The following is a 23,678-nucleotide window of genomic DNA, read 5'->3' on the forward strand; positions in this document are numbered from 1 at the left end:
TCTTACTCCACTGATTTATCCCTAACACTCAACATTTTTTTTTTTCCTGCAAGGTAATAAGCAGTTCAGAACTTACTAGCATATGAGGCTAATTTACACGTTTCTCAGGGTGTGGATCTTCTTTCTTCAGTCTGTCACAGATTAGCTGGAAATTTCTGCTGGTTCTGCCTGAATAATACAGACAGACTGAAGGTGGCTTTTATTGGTTAGGAGAACTTGAAACTAGACTGTGTGTAAAACCCTTTATGAGGAGAATTTCTCAATGATTTTTACAGGGAGAACAGGGCCTGAGTTTATGGGGTGCTAGCTCAGGGCTGACCCCCTGGGTCACTGACAGGTACGTGCACCTGCCCACCAGTTGCACAGGTCTACCTGGCATCAACCTGTGCACCAGGGTTTCCCTGATGGCTCAGATGGTAAAGAATCTGCCTGCAATGCAGGAGACCCAGGTTCGATCCCTGGATTGGGAAGATCACCTGGAGATGGAAACAGCTGTCCACTCCAGTATTCTTGCCTGGAGAATTCCATGGACAGAGGAGCCTGGTGGGCCACAGTCCATGGGGTTGCAAAGAATCAGACACGACTGAGCAACTAACACTTTCACTTTTTCACTTTTACCTGGCACGGAGCCTTCCCTCACAGACAGGTGATGATTTCCAGTCCTGAAGGAGAACAGGGCTCCCTGCTTTACAAGAGTCCTCTTAAATACCCCTTGGAATGAGAGCGCCCAGGAGAGGGGCTTCTTCTATCCATGAGGGTGTCTGGTTGTTCTTGGGTTGAGTGGGGTGTGTGGGGAAAACCTTGAGATGAATGTGATTGAAACAGGAGCCAGAAGTAGGGGATAAGCCCATCTCCTGGCTCCCCTGTCATATCAATTAATTAATGAATTTGTGGAAATTGCTCTGCACTGGTGTTGTCCTCTGCCATGTTCCCAGAGCCCAGCACACAGCATGGAGGGAAAGGGCCTCAAGTGCTGGGATAAATGAACATAGTCAAGCCCATGGCAGGAAGCAGCAAAGGAGTTGGGCTGCTTTGAGGTCCTTTGAGTGAACTTACTTGTGATTTCCCAGCTCTTGTTCAGAGCTGAGTAGCTGCCCAAGGCATCCTGTGCTCAGGGCACCAAAAAGCCAGGGAGGGAATAAATATCACCAGTTGACAAAACCTAACTTTAGCAGAACCACTCCAAGGACAGGGCTGCCTGGGAATGGGTAGCTCTTCCCCCAGAGAACCTGCTGAAGCACCCCCAGATCAAGGCTAACGCCTGCTTCCTGGAAGCATGGGGTCTGTGCACATGGATTTTTCTTTTGCTGAGAGCAGCACACAATCTGGGCACTGCCAGCCTCCAAACCGTGGAGAAGGGGTGAATAACTCCTATTCAAACAGGACCCTTCAAGGGGTTCACATTGGCCTGCCCCAAGTTGCTGGCCCCAATTCCTTGGTGGCTGTGGCCACCAAGATCAAGACACCTACCAGGGGTGTGCATGAATTAAAGGCTTACACTGAATAGTAACAGACTTCGAAACCACAGAGCTTTCTGATGGTAGGTGAGAACAAACAAAATCTTGCCAGGCCTTTTGTATCAAAGAAAGAGATAAACTTGCTAATTGAAAAATGGTTTGATGGAGGAAAACATGGAGATGCCAGCTATGTAAATTAGCATATGCCCTGATGGAAAAGAAATCATGCCAGGCCAGGAGGAAATTAAGCAAATTAGGAGAATGAGGAAACCACCCTGGAAGCAAATGGAAAGCACGGCGCGGTCAGCTTATGTCAGGACGGAGGTCGGGGACCCGCCTGGAGGTGAGACTGCTGGTGTTTGGAGAGTCTCAAGTGTGTCCGTGGGTGTACCTGGGTGGGTTCGTGCACTCCTGCTCGGGTCAGGGTGGACCCTTCATGCCAGCTCTGAAAAGCACACTTCATAATACCTCCCTTCTGCTTCAGGCGGCAGGAAGGCCCTTCACCAAATGCTCCTGAGAAGCACTGGGCTTGCACTGTGGCTGCGCTGAGGTTTCTCCAGCGTAGCGACCTAAGGAGTTCATTAGCACATGGAAGTCTCCATCCAGCTCTCCGCACGAGCTGCTCAGAGCTGGGCTGGGTCTCAGGGCCTGCATCCCAGGGAGAGACGGCGCAGGACCCGGGTCTGCAGCAGGACAGAGGTCAGCAGGGGCGCGCGCCGCCTGGCGGCGACTGCATGGACCAGCTCCTCGCCAGGCTCCGCGGAGCAGGCCGAGCGAGGGTCTCCGCAGGAGGGGTGGTGGTCCTTGGCCCCAGGCAGCGGAGGGCTGCACTGCGGCAGCCGCGTGCGGTGACGAAAGGAGCCGCACAATGACGGACCCAGTACAATCCAGGGCCCTCTCACAACGGGCAATCCCAGCGACCACCGGACGTCCTGTGCAAAGGCCCGGAGGCGACCTGCCCGGAGAGTGGCACCTGGGTGCTGAGGCGCGGGGTAGGGGCCGCTGGGCGAAGGGCCCGCTGAGGGCCTAGGAAAATGTTTGGCAGATTCTCCAGAGAGAGAGAGAGGGTCATCTACCCGTTCCCGGTGGCAATTGGTGCCCGCTCGGCGTTGGAGGCTGCAGCCAGCGTCCCCTCCGGGCCCTCCGCGGTTGACCCCGATAAAGCCAGGCAGAGAGCGGTCCACTCGCGGTCCCCGCCAGCGACCCCAGCCCCGCCCGGCGGCGGGACGTGCCAGGCTCCAGCGCCGCCACCTTGGCCTCAGCTTGCTGCTGCTGGTGGGCCCCGGCTCCGGGCCGGGCCGTGCGCGCCTTCCCGGGCGTGCGCTCCGTCTGCGAGAGCCGGAGGCCTCCGGTGACCACATCCGAACCCGGGGCGCGATCCGCGGGCTCTCGGCCAGGCGCGCCCTCAGAGCCCAGCGCCCCCGCCCGCTCCCCGCCCCCTAGCCCCCTCCCCCGCCGCCGGCCGCGGGGGTCCAGGGGCGCGCGCCGGCCGGAGCCCGGGATCCGGGGACGCTGCGAGCCCGGCCCGGGGCCTGGGGGCGGCGGCGGCGCGGGGCGGTCGCGATCGGAGAAGAGGGCGGCGGGCAGGAGGAGGGGCTCCCGGCGCGGGGCAGGGGCGGAGCGAGCGGCCGAGCCGCGGAGCCAAGTGAGTTGGCTCCGTCGCCCGCGCCGCCGCCGGCCCGCACCTAGGGCGCCCGCCGCCCCCGCCGCCGCCGCCGCCCGCGCGGGGATGTAGGATGCTGGTGGGCGCCAGGCTCCAGCGGCGGCGGCGGCAGCTGCAGCACCAGCCCAGCCGGCGGCAGCCTCTCCTCTGGCCGATGAATGCAGACCCGCCGCCGCCGCCGCCGCCCTGGGTTTGGATGGTGCCCGGCTCGGCCGGGCTGCTCCGGCTGGGCGCGGGGGTCGCGCCCCCGCCCGTGCTGCTCGCCTCGGCGCAACCCCCCGCTGGCCCGCTGCTCCCGGGGCTGCCCGCCTGGCAAGCCCCCGGCGAGCCCCTGCTGCCGCTGCTGCCGCTGCCCTCTGCGCCAGACCACGCCGCCGCCGCGCACCGCTACCCGGTGCTCAACGGGCAGGTAACGCGTCCCCGGCCCCGGCCCCGGGCTTGGGGCTGCCGGCGTCCCCCTGCCCCTGGGCGCCGCCCCCAGTCCGGCTGCCCCGGCCCCGTGGCGCGCATTCCCCCCTCCCGCGGCGGTCCTCGGGCCCCTAGTCCATCAGGGCTCAGCCTGGCAGCCATGCATGGGCAACAAAGTTCACGCTCCGACGTCCCGTTCCGCCCCTGGCAGCTTTTGCAAGTCTTTCTCTCCGGTCTCTCTCGCTGGGCAGTTTGGAGACCCGCGCCCCAAAACCAGAGTCGGGGCTGCCCGCCCCAACTTTGGCCCTGGCCGGGGTCGCTGTCCAGAGCGCGGTGCTGAAGTCGGCGCCTCGAAAACCCAGCGCTGCCGCTGCGGACTGTGGCTGACTTAGCGGATAGAAGTTAATACTTTTACAGCCTCTGCCAGGCTTGAAAAGCAAGCTGGGAATCAATAGCTATTTCTGATTCTGATCTAGTGTGTGTTTTTTTTTTTCCATTTGAAAATAGACTCAGGACAATGCTTAAGAAAATTCAAACCAGTGGAAGCCTGCAGGAAAACCCTGGCGTTAATACTGAGAAATGTTACTGGGTGATTTCTACTCCCACCCCAGGTCTGCCCGAGTCCACTAGATTAGCTAGTGTCATATTGCACTTTAGAGGAGTTTGACGTTGCAAACCTGGAATTAAAAAGAGAAAGTGACTGTACCTTTGATTAATGGTGCAACGGAGCAGGCAGGGCAAGCTGGTTTTGGCAAGACCCGTTGTGTGCTATATAACTATGCAGTTGGATTTAAATCAGGGAATAGCATGTATTTTATTCCAATGATTATCATCAATAGCATATTCAAGTGAGTGGATGACAGAAGACACAACATCATTAATTTAAATCCAATATTATATTGTAAGCTTTTCTAAAAGATGTGTTTAACTCTTCCTAAATTGGTCTTTGGCTATAACGATACATCACATATGTGGTAGTGGATATGGTGTTTTGATGTGTAATGCAGTTCAGGTTTTTTTTTTTTTTTTTAATAAGCATTGGTAGTTTTTCCTTTTCTTTCTTTCTTTCTTTTTTTTTTTTTTTGCTATTTTGAAGGGGTTGTCATATCCAAGTGCTACCACTAGAGGTATATAATGTCAAGGAACTACAATTTTTTTCTTTTTTCTTGTATGGAAAGCTGCATTTTTTTTTTCTTGTGTAAATTTAAAACACAAAACCTCTCCCAAACAATATTAATCTTTAAAATATTTTGTGCAGCATACTTTCTGTTAAAGAACAGTATTTATGCTAGAAGAACATTTTCACCCAACAGGAAATTCAAAAATGCTTATACGATTTTAAAACAAGTACACAGTGAAGCATCCCATGTCATTGAACAATGAACCTGCTCCCCGCTGACAAGGCTTCAGTTGATTTAACTAGAGAGACTGTCTCCTAAACTGTCTGCCCCTTTCAGTGTTTGCTGTCTTCTTCTGTGCACTGGGATTTTTAGTTATGTGATAATCTCACTTACATTTTCTTTGCCTTGGAATCTATTTGCATTTGTGGACCTTGGAAAACTTTGAATCTTAACCTCTTATTTTGAAAATATTGCTTGTCCCTGTTTTTAAGGTGATGAGTATAATTAATAGGAAATGTTGTATGGAAAAGAATATAATAAAATATAGCTCTCTGCTTGCTTATGAAAAGAATTCAAGAATTATGAGAGGAATGCCCAGCATTTCACCTTCCCACTGTGGTTTCTCCTGTTCTCAGGGCCGAAATTCATTTCTCACCACGTTCTCATGGTTTTGTGCTTTAGAAGTTCTTTCCTGATGTTAAAGAATGCAGTGTTGTTAATGCACTGTGATGATTCAGATACAGAAACTTTTACAGATTTTTAGAATTTTTGAATATTTGTGGCATTTGGGGACTGGAAGGAGGAAATTTTTCTCATAGCCAAACACATGCACTTTAAAATTCCCTTTTAAAGCAGCTACCCCAGCATCTTTTGGCATGAAGCAGAGTTGATTGATACAGGCTAATGAGCATGCCCTTCTCTTTCTTTGGGTTCCAGTGGCTGTTTGGGGGTCATTCCCCATCGATTGGACTGTCCCCCTCTTCCTCTGTGGAACTGGTGCCCATTTTCCCACATGTCTGCACATCTGCTCTTCCACTTCCTGTTGGGAAAAGCTGGATAGACAAAAGGATCCCTAATTGTAAGGTAAAAATGCAATTAGTTTGATTGGACAAACGAGTAGTTGATGGGCTACTCGTTACTAAGTTGTTGGGTATTCCCATAACAGAAATCATGGTGTACTTCTAGTTTCTTATTGCAGTAGATCCACCGTTAGATCTAGAGAGAAACCTTTTCAGAATAAGACTGGCCTGTTCAAAAGCACCAGTAGATGGTGATGGTGGGGGATTTTGTTTTAGCTTAAAATATTTGGATTCCATAGAAAAATAGAAAAGTTCTACTCCTGAATCAGAATCTACCTTTTGAATTTTTCAGTTTTTAAATTTGTACCCATTGATCAGAATCTAGCCTTAAACATTATATAACTCAAAAATACATTTTAAAAGCATTTTCCTTGCCACTATTGCTTTGAGTGTTCATCTTTCTAATGGTTTCTCTTGACTTTTGAGAAGGAAATGACAGCCCACTCCAGTACTCTTGCCTGGAAAATCCCGTGGACAGAGGAGCCTGGCAGGCTATAGTCCATGGGGTGACAAGGAGTCAGACATGACTGAGCGACTTCACTTTCACTTTCTTTCACTTGACTTTTGAATTCAAATATACTGGCCACACTCTGTTTACTTGAAAACCGAGAGAAAGTAGTACAATGACTTGTTGCCCCACACGCTGCTTACCTCAGTGGGGCGACTCTATCATCTGTTAACTGGCTGCCAGAATGAACTAACCAAGTGAATAGCTGAAGACCAGGCCTAGAAGGTAATTGGTATCAGAACCGCATGCATCTAGAGTGCTTTTGTAGAGTCCCACCCATAGAATCTTCAGGATTCAATGTTAGACAGGATAAATATTTTTACAGTCTTCAGCTTTATTATGTGCATGGTCTTACATGTTATGCTTGCTTTCTCTTTGGACAGATCTTTTTAAATAATTCCTTTGCTCTGGACTCAACATGGATGTATCCAGAGGAATCAAGATTGTTTCATGGGCACCAAAAGCCTCAACTATTGACAAACCAAGTAGCCGTGTCTCTGTCCAGACCAGCTCCTGCCTCCAGGCCTCTGCCCACAGTGGTGTTAGCACCTCAGCCCCTACCAGGTTGGTGCCCAAATGGCAGGGACAATGTGCAGGTGGTTTTGTGCTTGTTTGCTTGGTTTAGCTGCAGACTAGCTCTAGGTATGAAAACTATCTTTGTCATTTTAATGAAATAGTTCTTCCAGGAAAATATAATCCCTTTTCTGCGGTCAGGATTCCTTTTCATAAAGAAGTTGAGTTTGGGTTTGCTTAGTCACTGTGTGTTTGGAGAATGGAATCTGTTTTAAGGTGAAGAGGTGGCTGAAACAATTTGCACAGAGTCACATTTTTGGTGCTGTGTTTTTAGAATGGAACCAAATCCTCTGCTGATAGCTCTTAGGAGGGGCCCTAATTGATCAGGCAACTCTTTTAAAAGTGTTTCTTATGTAGGGCAAGGTTCATGGCTCTGTGGTCCACAGGACACAGACACATGTAAGATTTGGGGGTGGGGGTGATACTGGCAATGGTCTATAAAAGTGTGCTGCTTGGGAGATGGATTCGGTTCTATCTTTGGAGTCTAGTGACCTGAGAGAACATTTGTCCTGGAACAGACTGCCATGAAATAATCTCCGGTTGAAACATGATATAATAAACCTATATAGTAACAAGAGAATAAAATCATCTTATGAATTTTTAAGTTGATTTTAAAAATCACCTTAACATACGATCATATTACAAAAGCAAATGTTACCCATGCCACAATTATCTTGCAACACCTTCCATTACAGGGTATTTTATGACTTCAGAATTTCATTATCTTCCTTGTAATTTCCTACCTACCAAGACTGTCTCAGTGTGTAGCTCTAAAATCTAGTAATAAGTACATGGACCTGTGGATAGTTCAGTGCTGGTTTGGGAGACATATTTGTTTTCCTCCCTCTTTTTCTGCCTTATGAGTCTAATTTGCTATGGGCCCTATTTATCAATAAGTCAGAAAGAACACTCAACTCCAGTAAGTCCCCTACATATGAACACGTTCAGTTCCGAGAGTGCATTCATAAGTCCAATTTGTTTGTAAGTCCAACAAATTTAGCCTAGGTACCCAACAAACACAATGGACTATATAGCACTGTGCTGCAATAGGTTTATAATATTTTCACACAAATCATACATAAAAAAAACAAACAGAAAAAATAAAGAAAACATCTTTAATCTTACAGTACAGTACCTTGAAAAGTACAGTAGTTCCAGTTGCCTCACCACTGCTTTTGTTGTTGTTTCTGGACATCCTGGGCTTGAAAGAAAGACACTGTCCTACTGTCCTCTACACAGCACTGGGCAGTAAAGTCCACAAAAGCACGGCCACTGGTAGGGGATGCGTGCGTGTGACAGTGTACGCCAGACACATGAGCTGACTTATCTAACTGGACACGTGAACGCTCATGTTCACACCTTTGAAAGTTCGCAGCTGAAGGTTCCTGTGTAGGGGGTTCCTGTATCTGTGTTTTTTCACAGGCTGAAACTGTGATTCTTGACTGAAATGTGCCTGTGTTCTTGTCATCATCAATCACTGAGTTAAGGTCTGAGCAAGCATCATATGTGCATGCATTTATTTTACACTGAGGTGGTCACATTTCCCTTCTCATTGAATGATGACAAGAGAGGATCAGAGAGCAGGTAATATACAAGCATTCCAGGGCTTTAGATGTCTCTTTGGGGCATGAAAATAGAATATTTTACTTTCTTAGTGCATTGTCAATGCTGTCACCAAAGTAATCAGCACGTATAGTTTAAAAAATAGTGAAATTAGTTCATTGTTCGAACAAAAGCTTTGAGTGACCTTTCCTCCTGTCAGCTCACTCTTGACTATCATACTGACATTTGCATTATACCTGAATTTTCGTAGAAAACCCGTATTGTGGGAATGCTAAATATCTACTTAGTTGAAGAGGCTTCCGGCAAGTTATCATAGCTTTTCTATCACAGGGGTATTTTTACTTGCCGTTTTGTGGCACACATTTCATACTTGAAGCGTATCCATGTACGTTTTACCTTCTGACGTTTTGTGATGTGTGCTCTGTCATACAGTCATGTCCAAACTCTTTGTCACCCCACGGCCTTATGGTAACATGGACTCATGCCACCCCATGTAGCCCAGCAGGCTCCTCTGTCCATGGAATTTCCCGGGCAATAATACTGGAGTGGGTTGCCATTTCCTCCTCCAGGGGATCTTCCTGACACAGGGATCAAACCTGCGTCTCCTGCACTGGCAGGCAGATTCTTTACCACTAGCGCTACTTGGAAGCTCTTCACTTTTTTGACTAAGCTATATTAAAGGATGAAATAAAATAATTATTTCTTACTAACATGGTCAATTGTAGAGTAACTTCACCTCATCTTCCATTTGTCAGGTCTCTTCCTTGGATTCTTGGACTGTTTTTTGGAATTATGAACCATAAGACTGTAATATGGCTTACATATCTTTTGGGGAATAATGTGTCTGTCATCAGAGCTATTTTACTAAGTCAAACACTTTTGTTTTGAGATGGAAGTTTCTGAACTGATACATGGAAGTTTTGATTTTTTGATACATTTCAGAATTCTTAGAAATTAGTAATCTGGAAAGTATGTGTTAAATGACCCTTAGTCCAAAGAATGCATTTCTGTCCATGGGATTCTCCAGGCAAGAATGCTAGATTGGGTTGCCATGCCCTTCTCCAGGGGATCTTCCTGACCCAGGGATCAAACTTAGGCCCCCTGTACTGCAGGCAGATTCTTTGCCATTTGAGCTACCCAGGAAGCCCCAAAGAATACATTTAGAGGGTTGTTTATATGTTACTGACTGCTTGATTGAGAACTTACAAAGGGGAACAAGTTGGAAGGTAGTTAAAGGATATATTGTTTCAATTTTACTGTAATTTGTGAGAAAATATCAGATAGCCTCATTAAAACATTTTACATGTAAATTTTCAGATATGTTATTGAAAGTTACTGTTTTAAATTTTATACTTGATATAAATTGATAAATTTAAATATTATTTTGTTTTATATTAGATAAATTTATACATTTATAAATATCAGTTCAGTTCAGTCACTCAGTCGTGTCCAACTCTTTGCAATCCCATAGAATGCAGCATGCCAGGCTTCCCTGTCCATCACCAACTCCCAGAGTTTGCTCAAACTCATGTCCATCGAGTCAGTGATGACATCCAACCATCTCATCCTCTGTCATCCCCTTCTTCTCCTGCCTTCAATCTTTCCCAGCATCAGGGTCTTTTCCAATGAGTCAGTTCTTCACATCAGGTGGCCCAAGTATTGGAGTTTCAGCTTCAGCATCAGTCCTTCCAATGAGTATTCAGGACTGATTCCCTGTAGGATGGACTATAGGTTGCATCTCCTTGCAGTCCAAGGGACTCTCAAGAGTCTACTCCAACACCACAGTTCAAAAGCATCAGTGTTTTGGTGCTCAGCTTTCTGTATAGTCCAACTCTCACATTCATACCTGACAGCTGGGAAAAGCATAGCTTTGACTAGATGGAGCTTTGTTGGCAAAGGTCTCTGCTTTTTAATTTGCTGTCTAGGTTGGTCATAGCTTTTCTTCCAGGAAGCAAGCGTCTTTTAATTTCATGACTGCAGTCACCATCTGCAGTGATTTTGGAGCCCCAGAAAAGTCTCTCACTGTTTCCACTGTTTCCCCATCTATTTGTCATGAAGTGATGGGACTGGATGCCTTGATCTTAGTTTTCTGAATGTTGGGTTTTAACCCAACTTTTTCCCTCTTCTCTTTTACTTTCATCAAGAGGCTCTTTAGTTCTTTTTCACTTTCTGCCATAAGGGTGGTATCATCTGCATATCTGAGGTTATTGATATTTCTCCCGGCAATCTTGATTCCAGCTTGTGCTTCATCCATCATGGTATTTTGCATGATGTACTCTGCATATAAGCAGGGTGACAATATACAGCATTGACATACTCCTTTCCCAATTTGGAACCAGTCTGTTGTTCCATGTCTGGTTCTAACTGTTGCTTCTTGACCTGCATACAGATTTCTCAAGAGGCAGGTATATAATATTATAAGTAGTATATTAATATGTAATTATTTTATGAATATATGATATAAGTGATATCTTAAGTTGATCTGTCTTATAAATTATGTTCAGAGTAAATGGCCTCGGGATCATAGATATATTTTATTAATGCCCTTTAAATTCATCAAAGAAGTGCTGTTAGAACTCCAGGAGAACCAGGAGAGAGAGCCAGACCTGCCTTGTTTTAAACAGGGCTAGCAAGCTCAGCGCATTTTCCTCTCCTGGGTAGATAGTACCTTTGTGTAATGATCAGTCTTGACAATGGCAGTATGTACCATGAGCTCAAATGCTATGACACTCCAAAGTGGCTTTGTCTGAATGAGCATGTGGTTTGTTGAAGTGGGTTAGAGGTTGGGGTGCATAGGAATGTCGTGACCTCCGAGAATCTTGTTGATATCACTTTCTGCTCATCTGTGGTTGGTTAAGCAGTAACTGTACCACAACAGGGTCTTAGATAATATTGGCACAACTTGAACTAATTGGGTTAAATCCTCTAAAGTTGAATAAGTGTTTTGAAGGAGTTCATTTTTAGGTATATACTAGACTGATGTGTTGAGAGTAAAGATGGTGGTTTGCTGTTAGACGCAGACCTGAAGAGAGCCCGTTGGCCCCTGAGAAGCATAGAGAGAAGGTCGGTTGTGTTCCCGTCCACGCTCATCGGAGGCACCTCCTCTCCTGTCGGCGACGCAGGCATGGGCGCTGCAAGATGCCCTCACGGCTCACGCTCTCCCAGGGCACATGCAGTCGGGAGATGACCACCCAGTGCTGCGGTCCTGGGGTCTCTCTGTGGACGTGCGTGGAGGGTCTCAGGAGGCGATCAGGGAAGGTCTCTACAGGAGGGGAAGGGGTGGCGATGGGCCTGAAGCACAACGAAGATCAGAGAGCTTGGCTGGGGTGGGAGAGGCAGCACAGGGGTGGAGCAGGCAGTCACGCAAACCCCTAGGAAATGTTTCCTCAGGTGACGGCCTCGAGAGGGGAGCAGTGGCGTGGGGGCAGTGGCAGCCCAGCTCGGGGCCTCTTCTTGCAAGAGGAATCCTAGTATCGGGCGGAAGCTGCTGGGAGCCCTGGACCCCCTCCAGGGTGTTGGGATTTTCCATCCTTCTTCGGCTCTGGAGCCAAGGTTTCTCCAGGCAAGTGTGAATCCATCCTCGAAGCAGAGCAGACAAAGAGAAGGCAGCGCATCCTTACTGAAAAATAAATGCCAGCGTACAAACGTATGCAACGCTCCCACTGTATTAGAAACCAAAGTCTCCAGTGAATGACTTAGTGGCTTTTTAAGGGATTATCCCTCATTACGGTGTGAATGGATTGCACTGAGAAGGGCTCTAGGTCTCAGAGGTCATGCAGGAGGGGCAAGGTTTCCTGGGGCTGGCACAGGCACGCCCTCCTCTTTGATGGTCTCTGCCCTTGGGAGGCGGCCTCATCCCTTTGACTCCACTGCCAGCATCTCCCTTCTCCCATGCAGCACCGGGGCCCTCTTCACCCCAGGGAGGAGTGGACTTGCATCTCTTCTGAGGATGTGAGGTTTATCACAGCTGGAGATGGAAACAGGACCAGCATGGAAATGGTGCTTTCCGAAGAGTCTCGCTCTTCACGTCTAAAAATAAGGACTTCAGAGTCTTTCAAGCCATTGAGAAATACACCAACTCAGACTCAGTGTATCAAGCCAGAGAATGATAAACTCAGCTTCTGTGCAGTAAAGACACATGATATGATGATCTGCTGGAAACTGGAGATTTGTCTAAAAGTTGTCTATATCGCATTGCCCTTCGGCTTGAGATCAAAGAGCCTGATTCTACCAATATCTTTTTTGGGGAAAAAAATACTGGCTGTGACTTTCAAAGAAAACTAGAGAGAAGGAGAGAAAATGGGAGACGTGGTGGAGCCCCGGAAACTACTCTGCTTCATGAAAGATGCATTTACTCAAAACATACAGAAGGAAGACAGAACTGGGAAAAGGCTGCTGCACGGGAACTTGTAAACATTTTGTATAAAGCAGTGCTTGGTTTAGCTTAATAAGAAGAAAAGAATGGTGTAGCAAAGCAATAAAAGAAAAGTCAGTAGGGAGCTGGTGGAGGCAAGAAGCCGCCTGGAAAGATGGCTTGAATCAGGCGACAGAAGATGACATGAAAGGATTCTTCAGCACGCTTAGCTGTGCCAGTAAACAGGGTGGGATCACGACGAGGTGACGCGTGAGACAGAGAGCAAACGGCACATCAATATTGATCTGAACTCCTTTAAAAATGAACATAATGCAGCAGATGTACTAATGTGGCAGAACCGTGTACCTGGCTCCCTGTGTCTTTCTGAAGCTTATGAATGGAGAGCCACTCCCCACAGGACACAGCTCCAGATCAGTGTAGAGCATGAGTGTGATCACCTGGTGGGGAAAACCTTAAAGACTTAGGAGGGAAAAGAGTCTGTGATCAAAGAAATGAATGCCCAACAAGAAGTCATCCATGCGTGTAAGCAGGGAGGAGACATCCTCGAAGCACTGATGGGTCGGCCTTTTCCTTCTAATGTTCTCGCCTCAAGCTCTACTTCGTGTCACATTAACGTTGCTCTCCGTCCACATTTCTATTTTATTTTGCTCATGAGTGTTTTCCTTATCTTTTTAATTTATTTTTTAATTGGAGGAAAGTTGCTTTAAAATATTGTGCTGTTTTCTGCCATACAGCAACGCGAATCAGCCGCAGTTGTTTTCAGTTTAGGTCTGTTGTTTAAAGGTTGTTTCTGCTTTTGCTTTTTAAAGGTGGATACCTAGATCAAATCCCTTATGAGTATACAGTGGAAGTGACAAATAGATTTAAGGGACTAGACCTGATAGACAGAGTGCCTGATGAACTATGGACAGAGGTTCGTGACATTGTACGGGAGACAGGGATCAAGAAAATCCCCATGGAAAAGAAATGCAAAAAAGCAAAATGGCTGTCTGAGGAGGCCTTACAGATAGCTGGGAAGAGAAGAGAAGCGAAAAGCAAAGGAGAAAAGGAAAGATATTCTCATCTGAATGCAGAGTTCCAAAGAATAGCAAGGAGAGATAAGAAAGCCTTCCTCAGCGATCAGTGCAAACAAATAGAGGAAAACAACAGATTGGGAAAGACTAGAGACCTCTTCAAGAAAATTAGAGATACCAAGGGAACATTTCACGCAAAGATAGGCTCGATAAAGGACAGAAATGGTATGGACCTAACAGAAGCAGAAGATATTAAGAAGAGGTGGCAAGAATACACAGAAGAACTGTACAAAAAAGATCTTCACGACACAGATAATCCCGATGGTGTGATCACTCACCTAGAGCCAGACATCTTGGAATGTGAAGTCAAGTGGGCCTTAGAAAGCATCACTATGAACAAAGCTAGTGGAGGTGATGGAATTCCAGTTGAGCTATTTCAAATCCTCAAAGGTGATGCTGTGAAAGTGCTGCACTCGATATGCCAGCAAATTTGGAAAACTCAGCAGTGGCCACAGGACTGGAAGAGGTCAGTCTTCGTTCCAATCCCAAAGAAAGGCAATGCCAAAGAATGCTCAAACTACCGCACAATTGCACTCATCTCACATGCTAGTAAAGTAATGCTCAAAATTCTCCAAGCCAGGCTTCAGCAATATGTGAACCGTGAACTTCCAGATGTTCAAGCTGGTTTTAGAAAAGGCAGAGGAACCAGAGATCAAATTGCCAATATCCGCTGGATCATCGAAAAAGCAAGAGAGTTCCAGAAAAACATCTATTTCTGCTTTATTGACTATGCCAAAGCCTTTGACTATGTGGATCACAATAAACTGTGGAAAATTCTGAAAGAGATGGGAATACCAGACCATCTGACCTGTCTCTTGAGAAACCTGTATGCAGGTCAGGAAGCAACAGTTAGAACTGGACATGGAACAACAGACTGGTTCCAAATAGGAAAAGGAGTACGTCAAGGCTGTATATTGTCACCCTGCTTATTTAACTTCTATGCAGAGTACATCATGAGAAACGCTGGGCTGGAAGAAACACAAGCTGGAATCAAGATTGCCGGGAGAAATATCAATAACCTCAGATATGCGGATGACACCACCCTTATGGCAGAAAGTGAAGAAGAACTAAAGAGCCTCTTGATGAAGGTGAAAGAGGAGAGTGAAAAAGTTGGCTTAAAGCTCAACATTCAGAAAACTAAGATCATGGCATGTGGTCCCATCACTTCATGGGAAATAGATGGGGAAACAGTGGAAACAGTGTCAGACTTTACTCTTTTGGGCTCCAGAATCACTGCTGATGGTGACTGCAGCCATGAAATTAAAAGACACTTACTCCTTGGAAGGAAGGTTATGGCCAACCTAGATAGCATGTTTAAAAGCAGAGACATTACTTTGCCAACAAAAGTCCGTCTAGTCAAGACTATGGTTTTTCCAGTGGTCATGTATGGATGTGAGAGTTGGACGGTGAAGAAAGCTGAGCGCCGCAGAATTGATGCTTTTGAACTGTGGTGTTGGAGAAGACTCTTGAGAGTCCCTTGGACTGCAAGGAGATCCAATCAATCCATCCTAAAAGAGATCAATCCTGGGTGTTCACTGGAAGGTCTGATGTTGAAGCTGAAGCTCCAATACTTTGGCCACCTCATGCAAAGGGTTGACTCATTGGAAAAGACCCTAATGCTGGGTAGGATTGGGGGCGGGAGGAGAAGGGGACGACAGAGGATGAGATGGTTGTATGGCATCACCGACTCGATGAACATGGGTTTGGGTAGACTCCGGGAGTTGGTGATGGACAGAGAGGCCTGACGTGCTGCAATTCATGGGGTCGCAGAGAGTCGGACACGATTGAGCGACTGAACTGAACTGAACTTATATTATACTTCAGCATACTTATATTTGACTTCCTATTTTTGTATTTCTTCTGTCATATTATTATTCCTGTTTCTCATGGTCTTTTGTTATTCCATTATTTTAGTCTGTTTTTATTCTTTTGCTGTGCCTTGGATGTTTTGTTTGATTTTGTTTATTTGTGTTTTGTATGGTGATTTGGAATCTGTTCCCACTGATTCTATTTTGTCAAGCAATTAACAGTGAGAGTTAGAAAAACACAGATTTCACTCTCTGTCTCCTCTGACTTTAGATCAGGACAACACGATCCCTTTAGAATTTTTATAGAGGATGAAAAATTTGGGAAAACTTTATATCATAAAAATTTGTTTTTTCTCTTCAGTTTCCTCTAACCGACAAATTAATCTAAAGCAACAGCTAAAAATGGGGTGATGACAGGTTCCAAAATATCTGTAATTGTCGACAATTTTTTTCAATCATTTCAAATATACGTAAATATTGGTTAATTTGGGTTAGAAGTGAGTGAAAAATTCTGAAAAGTTTTTTCTCCCCAAACTAATGCTGAGAAAAATCACTATAATCTGAATACATAACCTCAAATTATGTTGGTAAAATTGGGAAGAGGAGAAGTGAGAAATGTGAGGGTACAAATTATTTCAAAAATCCCTCAAATAGAATAAAAGAAGCTGAAACACTAGGAAACTCTCTGCATCGGAAGCCCAGATAACAAGGTTATCCAAGACTGACACAGGCCAAGGACTCCTGCCCCAAAGCCACCCTCACAAATGTAAGGAAAAGCAGCAGCCCCCTGGCACTGGTGCAGGGCAGGCGTGGAGAGTGACCTTTTTCTGTGGTGCAGGAATACGGGGGTCCCTGAAGGTTGAGGGGGCACAAATATGAAGACTCAGACACCCCATAACTTACTCTAAGAAAAAGACATTGTTACAGGGCCTGTGGGGCATGGAAGGCAACTGTGGCAAAGAAATTCAAGCCAGGTCAACAGCCCATGCCGCTGACACGCCTCACTCACTGACACCTCGGCAGAGGGAAAGCTGAGCCCATTTCCAGGGGTAAATCCTATTCACTTCATCCTCTGCTGTTCTACTCATGACATCTGTGTGCTGATTGACTTAGTCGTGTCCAGTTCTTCACGACCCCATGGACTATGGCCTGCCAGGATTCTCTGGCCATGGGATTCTCCAGGCAAGAATACCGGAGTGGGTTCCTATGCCCTCCTCCAGGGGATCTTTCCAATCCAGGGATCAAAGCCACGTCTCTCCTGCATTGCTGGCAGGTTCTTTACCACTAGCGCCACCTGTGAAAATATGTGACGTCTGGCGTTGAACAAAAAACTTGCAAGACACACAAAGCAGGAAATGAAAACAATGGTCAACTGACAAGATAAGCAGTAGAACCAGATCCTAAGATGACATATTTTGAAGCTATCAGTCAGGGACTTTGAAATAACTATGATTCATATATTTATGACTGTAATGGAAAAGGATGGCAACATGGATAAAAAATAGAGAATTTCATCATAGTAATGTAAAATATAAAAAAGCAAAATGAAAATACTTGACAAAATAAAACATGGTATCATAAATGAAGAATTATTTTGGTGGACTCGTGAGCAGAGAATAGCAAGGAGAGATGAGAAGGCTTCTTAAGTGGACAAAGCAAGGAAATAGAAAAAAAAAACAATAGAATGGGAAAAATTAGAGATCTCTTCAAGAAAATTGGAGGTACTAAGGCAACATTGCATGCAAAGATGGGCACAATAAAGGACAGAAATGGTATGGACCTAACAGAAGCTGAAGAGATTAAGAAGAGCTGGCAAAAATACACAGATCTATACAAAAAGTCTTAATGACCTGGGTAAACTTTGTGCCTACTTTGTGTCTTGATATTTGTGCCCCCTCAACTTTCAGTGATGGTCACTCACCTAGAGCCAGACATCCTGAAGTGTGAAGTCAAGTGGGCCTTAGAAAGCATTACTACAATTCTAGCTCAGCTATTTCAAATCCTAAAGGTTGATGCTGTCAAAGTGCTGCACTCAATGTGCCAACAAACTTGGAAAACTCAGCAGTGGCCACAGGACTGGAAAAGGTCAGTTTTCATTCCAATCCCAAAGAAAGGCAATGCCAAAGAATGTTCAAATTACCACACCATTGCACTCATCTCACACACTAGTAAAGTAATGCTCACAATCCTGCAAGCTAGACTTAAACGGTATGTGAAGTGAGAACTTCCAGATGTTCAAGCTGGATTTAGAAGAGGCAGAGAAACCAGAGATCAAATTGCCAACATCCATTGGATCATAGAAAAAGCAAGGGAATTTTAGAAGAAAATATCTACTTCTGCTTCATTGACTATGCTACAGCCTTTGACTGTGTGGATCACAACAAACAATGGAAAATCCTGAAAGAGATGGAAATACCAGAAATGGGAATATCTGCCTCCTGATAAACCTGTATGCAGATCAGGAAGCAACAGTCAGAACTGGACATGGAAAAACAGACTGGTTCAAAATTGGGAAAGGAGTATGTCAAGGTTGCATATTATCACCTTGCTTATTTAACTTAAATGCAGAGTACATCATGAGAAATGCTGGGCTGGATAACTCACAAGCCAGAATCAAGATTACTGGGAGATGCATCAACAACCTCAGATATGCAGATGACACCACCCTTATGGCAGAAAGTGAAGAGGAACTAAAGAGCCTCTTGATGAAGGTGAACAAAGAGAGTGAAAACATTGGCTTAAAACTCAACATTCAAAAAACTGAAGTCATGGCATCTGGCCCCACCACTTCACGGCCAATACATGGGGAAAATGTGGAAACAGTGACAGATCGTTTTCTTGGGCTCCAAAACCACTGAGGATAGTGGCTGCAGCCACAATATTAAAGGACACTTGCTCCTTGGAAGAAAAGCTATGACCAACCTAGACAGCATATTAAAAAGCAGAGACACTACTTTGCCAACAAAGGTCCATCTAGTCAAAGCTATGGTTTTTCCAGTGGTCACATACAGATGTGAGAGTTGGACCATAAAGAAGGTTGAGCACCAAGAAATTGATATTTTTGAACTGTGGTGCTGGAGAAGACTCTTGAGGGTCTCTTTGACAATAAGGAGATCAAACCAGTCCATCCTAAAGAAATCAGTCCTGACTATTCATTGGAAGGACAGATGCTGAAGTTGAAACTCCAGTCCTTTGGCCACCTGATGTGAAGAATTGACTCACTGGAAAAGACCCTGATGCTGGAAAAGATTGAGGGCAGGAGGAGAAGGGGACAACAGGGGATGAGATGGCTGGATGGCATCACCGACTCAATGGACATGAATATGAGGAAACTTCAGGAGATAGTGAAGGATAGGGAAGCCTGGCATGCTGCAGTTCATGGGCTTGCAAATATTCGGACATGACTTAGAACTGAACAACAACAACAAAATTCCAGGACCTGATGATTTCACAAGTGAATTCTACCAAACATTGAATGTCTTTCTGAAACTATCCCAAAAAATTGCAGAGGAAGGAACATTTCCAAACTCATTCTATGAAGCCATTATTACTCTGACACTGAAAGCAAACAAAGATATCACACACACACACACACACACACACACACACACACACACACACACAAATTACAGGCCAGTATCATTGATGAACATAGATGTAAAAATCCTCAACAAAATACTAGCAAACCAACTCCACCAATACATTAGAAGGATCATACACCATGATCTGTGTACTGGAAGGAGTGATGTTGAAGGTGAAACTCCAATACTTTGGTCACCTGATGGGAAGAGCTGACTCATTGGAAAAGACCCTGATGCTGGGAAAGATTGGGAGCAGGAGGAGAAGGGGACGACAGAGGATGAGATGGCTGGATGGCATCGCTGACTCAATGGACATGAGTTTGGGTAAACTCCGGGAGTTGGTGATGGACAGGGAGGCCTGGCGTGCTGCAGTCCGTGGGGTCGCAAAGAGTCAGACATGACTGAGTGACTGAATTAACAAGAGGAAAAGACCGTACTCCAAAAGCTGTAAGATGCTGATGGAACTGGAGCCGACAGAAGCCGGAGGAAAGGTGTGCCGTGCTCTTGGTTGGAAGAATCAATATTGCTCAGATGACCATCCCACCCAAGGAAATCTACAGGTTCAGTGCAATCTCTGTCAAATCACCAGTGGCATTTTTCACAGAACTAAAACTAGAAATTTTAAAATATGTATGGAAACGCAAAAGACTCCAAAACAAGAAATTTTAAAATTTGTATGGAAATGCAAAAGACTCCACATAGCCAAAACAATCTTGAGAAAGAAGAACAGTGCCTCCTTAGGCAGGTTTATTCCAAGGTATTTTGTTCTTTTTGTTGCGATGGTAAGTGGGATTGTTTCCTTGATTTCTCTTTCTGATTAAATACTTCAATGTAAGGTTGGACACTCTAAAATTCTTAGTTTAAAACATAGGCAGGACACTCTTGGACACAAATCACAGCAACATCTTTTCTGATACACTTCCTAGAGTAATGAAAATAAAAACAAATGTAAATAAATGGGATCTAATTAAACTTAAGAACTTTTGCACAGCAAAGGAAACCATAAATCAAACAAAAAAACAACCCTCAGAATGGGAGCAAATATTTGCAAACAAAACAACCAACATGGGATTAGTCTCCAAAATATACAAATAGGTCATGCACTTCAATACAAAAAATAACCCAATCAAAACTCGGCAGAAGATGTAAATAAACTTTTTTCTAAAGAAGACCTACAGATCGCCAAAAAGCACATGAAAAGATGCTCAACATCACTAATTATTAGAGAAATGCAAATCAAAGCTACAATGAGGTATCACCTCACACTGGTCAAAATCTATAAACAATGAATATGGAGAAGAGGGCACCTTCCTACACTGTCGGTGGGAATGTAAATTGGTCCAGCCACTATGGAGAACAGAATGGAGGGTCCTTAAAAAACTCAAAACAGAACTACCTATGACCCAGCAGTCCCACTCCTGGACATAAATCCAGAGAAAACCGTAATTCAAAAAGAAATACGCAGGCCACTGTTCACTGCACTGTTATTCACAGCATGGGAGAAACCCGAGTGTCCATCAGCAGAGGAATGCGAAGGAAGACACGGTGCATAAACACAGCGGACTATCCCTCAGCCGTCAAAAGGAGCAAAATAATACCGTCTGCAGCAGCGTGGGTAGGACCGAGAGACTGTCACAGTGAGTGAGGAGAGCCAGACACAGAAAGACAAACGCCATATGATATTGCTTATGTGCGGAATCTAACAACAGGGTACAAATGAACTTATTTCCAAACAGAAGTGGAGTCAAAGACATAGAATGCAAAATTATGGTTACCAGGGGATAAATGGGGGAGACATAAATGGGGAGATTGGGACTGACACACACACACTACTATATATAAAATAAATAACTAGTGAGGACCTACTGTATAGTACAGGAGCTTCCCAGGTGGCGCTAGGGGTAAAGAACCCACTTGCCGACGTAGGAGACATAAGAGATGTGTGTTCGATCCCTGGGTTGGAAAGATCCCTTGGAGGAGGGTGTGGCAACCCGCTCCAGTATTCTTGCCTGGACAACCCCATGGACAGAGGAGCCTGGTAGGCTACAGTCCACAGGGTCACAAAGAGTCGGACAGGACTGAAGCAACTTAGCATGCATGCATAGCGCAGGGAACTCTATTCATTACTTTATAACGACCTATCTGGGAAAAGAACCTAAAAGATAGAGTGGATATTGTTGTTTAGGTGCTAAATTGTGTCCAGCTCTTTTGCGACCCCAAGGACTGTAGCCCTCCAGTCTCCTCTGTCCATGGGATTTCCCAGGCAAGAATTCTGGAGTGGGTTGCTGTTTCCTTCTCCATGGAATCTTCCCAACCCAGGGATTGAGCCCATGTCTCCTGGTTAGCAGGCAGATTCTTTACCACTGAGGAACCTGGGAAACCCAGAATAGATACATGTATGTCTATAACTGATCACTTTACTGTACATGCATGCTAAGTCATTTCAGTCATGTCCGACTCTCTGTGACCCTATGGACTGCAGCCCGCCAGGCTCCTCTATTCATGGGACTCTTCAGGAAAGAATACTGGAGTGAATTGCCATGCCCTCCTCCGGGGGATCTTCCTGACTGCATCTGAAGCTAACACAACATTGAAAATCAACTATAGTCCAATAAAAAATTTTTTTTTAACTAATACAATTTCACTCAATGATTCTTCTTCTATGGCAAGTTAAAGAAAGAACAAATATGTAGTCACAGTGATTCAGCACCTCAAAATGTATAATAACAAAAGGAAAAAAACCCTCAATTACCCATGACTAAATAACTGGTTAAGTCAGTTACCACGTATCAATAAAAATGAACACTCTTCAACCATTAGTAGAAGTACTTTGGAAGATTAATCAGACAAAAGAAAAAGTTTTTGTTTTGTTTTAGTAATTTTTAGAAGCAGTTTACAACCTCTGTGAGCCAGATGATGCCAGTTCTGAGGGCACTGCACACACATACTCGTTCACTCACATACTGATAAAAGGGGAAGGAAACATCAGAAAATATAATGGTTATTTCCGGATGTTGGGACGAGGGGCCTCTTTTATATCCAATGATGTAGTTTCTTTCACTTCCCGTTCGCAATGAGCATGTATTACTTACGTCATACAGAAGCCATGAAACGCATGAAGATGCCTCTTTCTTCTTTGTGCTGTTGACAACGAGAACATTACATGCTGCTGGGGCCTCCCATTGGCCGCGTGACTCTGATGGAACCATCATGGAGTCGCATCCATCTGTTCCACAAAGAAATAGCCCCATATCAATGCAAAGCTTGATTGGTTTTTAACCACTCATTATGTCTGGGGACCCTGATGCTGGGAAAGAGTGACGGGAAAAGGAGAAGGGGGAGACAGTGGATGAGATGGTTGGATGGCATCACCAACTCAATAGACACGAGTTGGAGCAAGCTCCGGAAGATGGTGGAGGACAGGGAAGCCAGGGGTGCTGCGGTCCACGGGGGCGGCAAGAGTCGGACACGACTGAGCGGCTGAACAGCAAGAACGGCGTGTCTAGGGAAGGAGGGGTTCTCCGTATTGTAGCCACAGGGTTAGACGTCTGGAAGAACCTCAGGAAGAGATCTTTCATTTCCTCCTTGGAGCTGCCCTGAGGAGCCTCAGGGTGCAGCGCAGGTGAGCACTGACTTTCCCTGACCACTGGCGTCCACACAGAGCCACTATTCTGGACCGTCTGGTCTGCCTTCACCTAAGACTGTGCGTCTGGATGCCGGTGATGGCCTGGACGTGAGGAGTAAATGAAAATAGACTGGCCACTCCTAGTCAAGAATCAGCTCGACTTACTAGGAAATCAACCTATGATGTCACTGCTGTCCCTCTGCCTCAGCTCTCAAACTGGGGGGACCCCATGCCCAGCGATTTCTGGAGGAAAAGGGATAAACAGATCATCTTCAGGTTCCTATTTTACTTAGAAAGTTGGGGATGACACACTGCTTCCCTATCATGGAAATCAGATATTTCAGTAGAAGATGAAAAGGTGTTTGACTCTTGGAGGTAACAGGAAGCCCTGACAGACACCCCGGGCTTGTGCTGGCCAGTCTGGGGTCTGTTCTCCAGCCGGCTAATGTATCACACCTTCCCCCAGCTGCTGAGAAATCACAGGAGAGAATGCAACAAGTACTACAGATTATACCACCTGGGAGAAATCAGAAGAACACTTGCATGTGAGAAACATTCATCCAAAGCCATCTTCTAATAAGTCCTTTTGTTGTTTTTGTTTAGTCGCTCAGTCATTTCTGACTCTTTGTGACCCCGTGGACTGTAGCCCTCCAGGCTCCTCTGTCCATGGGATTCTCCAGGCAAGAATACTGGAGCAGGTTGCCACTGCCTTCTCCGCTGTTCTTGCCTGGAAGCACTCCTTGGCTGTGTGACTTTGGGAGGGTTACTTAACCTCTCTGTGCCTCAGCTTTCTCACCTGTGAAGTGCAGTCATTTCAAGACTTTGCTGCATTATTGCTGGAATG

General features: G+C 45.6%; 1 protein-coding gene across 1 annotated transcript in view; it reads left to right on the plus strand.

Annotated features, from left to right (window-relative positions):
* The first annotated feature begins 3,193 nt into the window (after positions 1-3,193).
* The window catches only part of TCERG1L (transcription elongation regulator 1 like), a 196,258-nt gene continuing 175,773 nt past the window's right edge, over positions 3,194-23,678 (plus strand). Inside the window, exons 1-3 of the mRNA XM_081572894.1 lie at positions 3,194-3,529; positions 5,586-5,732; positions 6,620-6,800. Coding sequence (XP_081429020.1) covers positions 3,194-3,529; positions 5,586-5,732; positions 6,620-6,800 — 664 coding nt within the window. The remainder of the gene's footprint in view (positions 3,530-5,585; positions 5,733-6,619; positions 6,801-23,678) is intronic.

Source organism: Giraffa tippelskirchi, chromosome 2 (genome assembly GCF_054371585.1).
Source record: "Giraffa tippelskirchi isolate mGirTip1 chromosome 2, T2T-mGirTip1v1.2.pri, whole genome shotgun sequence".
Lineage (NCBI taxonomy): Eukaryota > Metazoa > Chordata > Mammalia > Artiodactyla > Giraffidae > Giraffa > Giraffa tippelskirchi.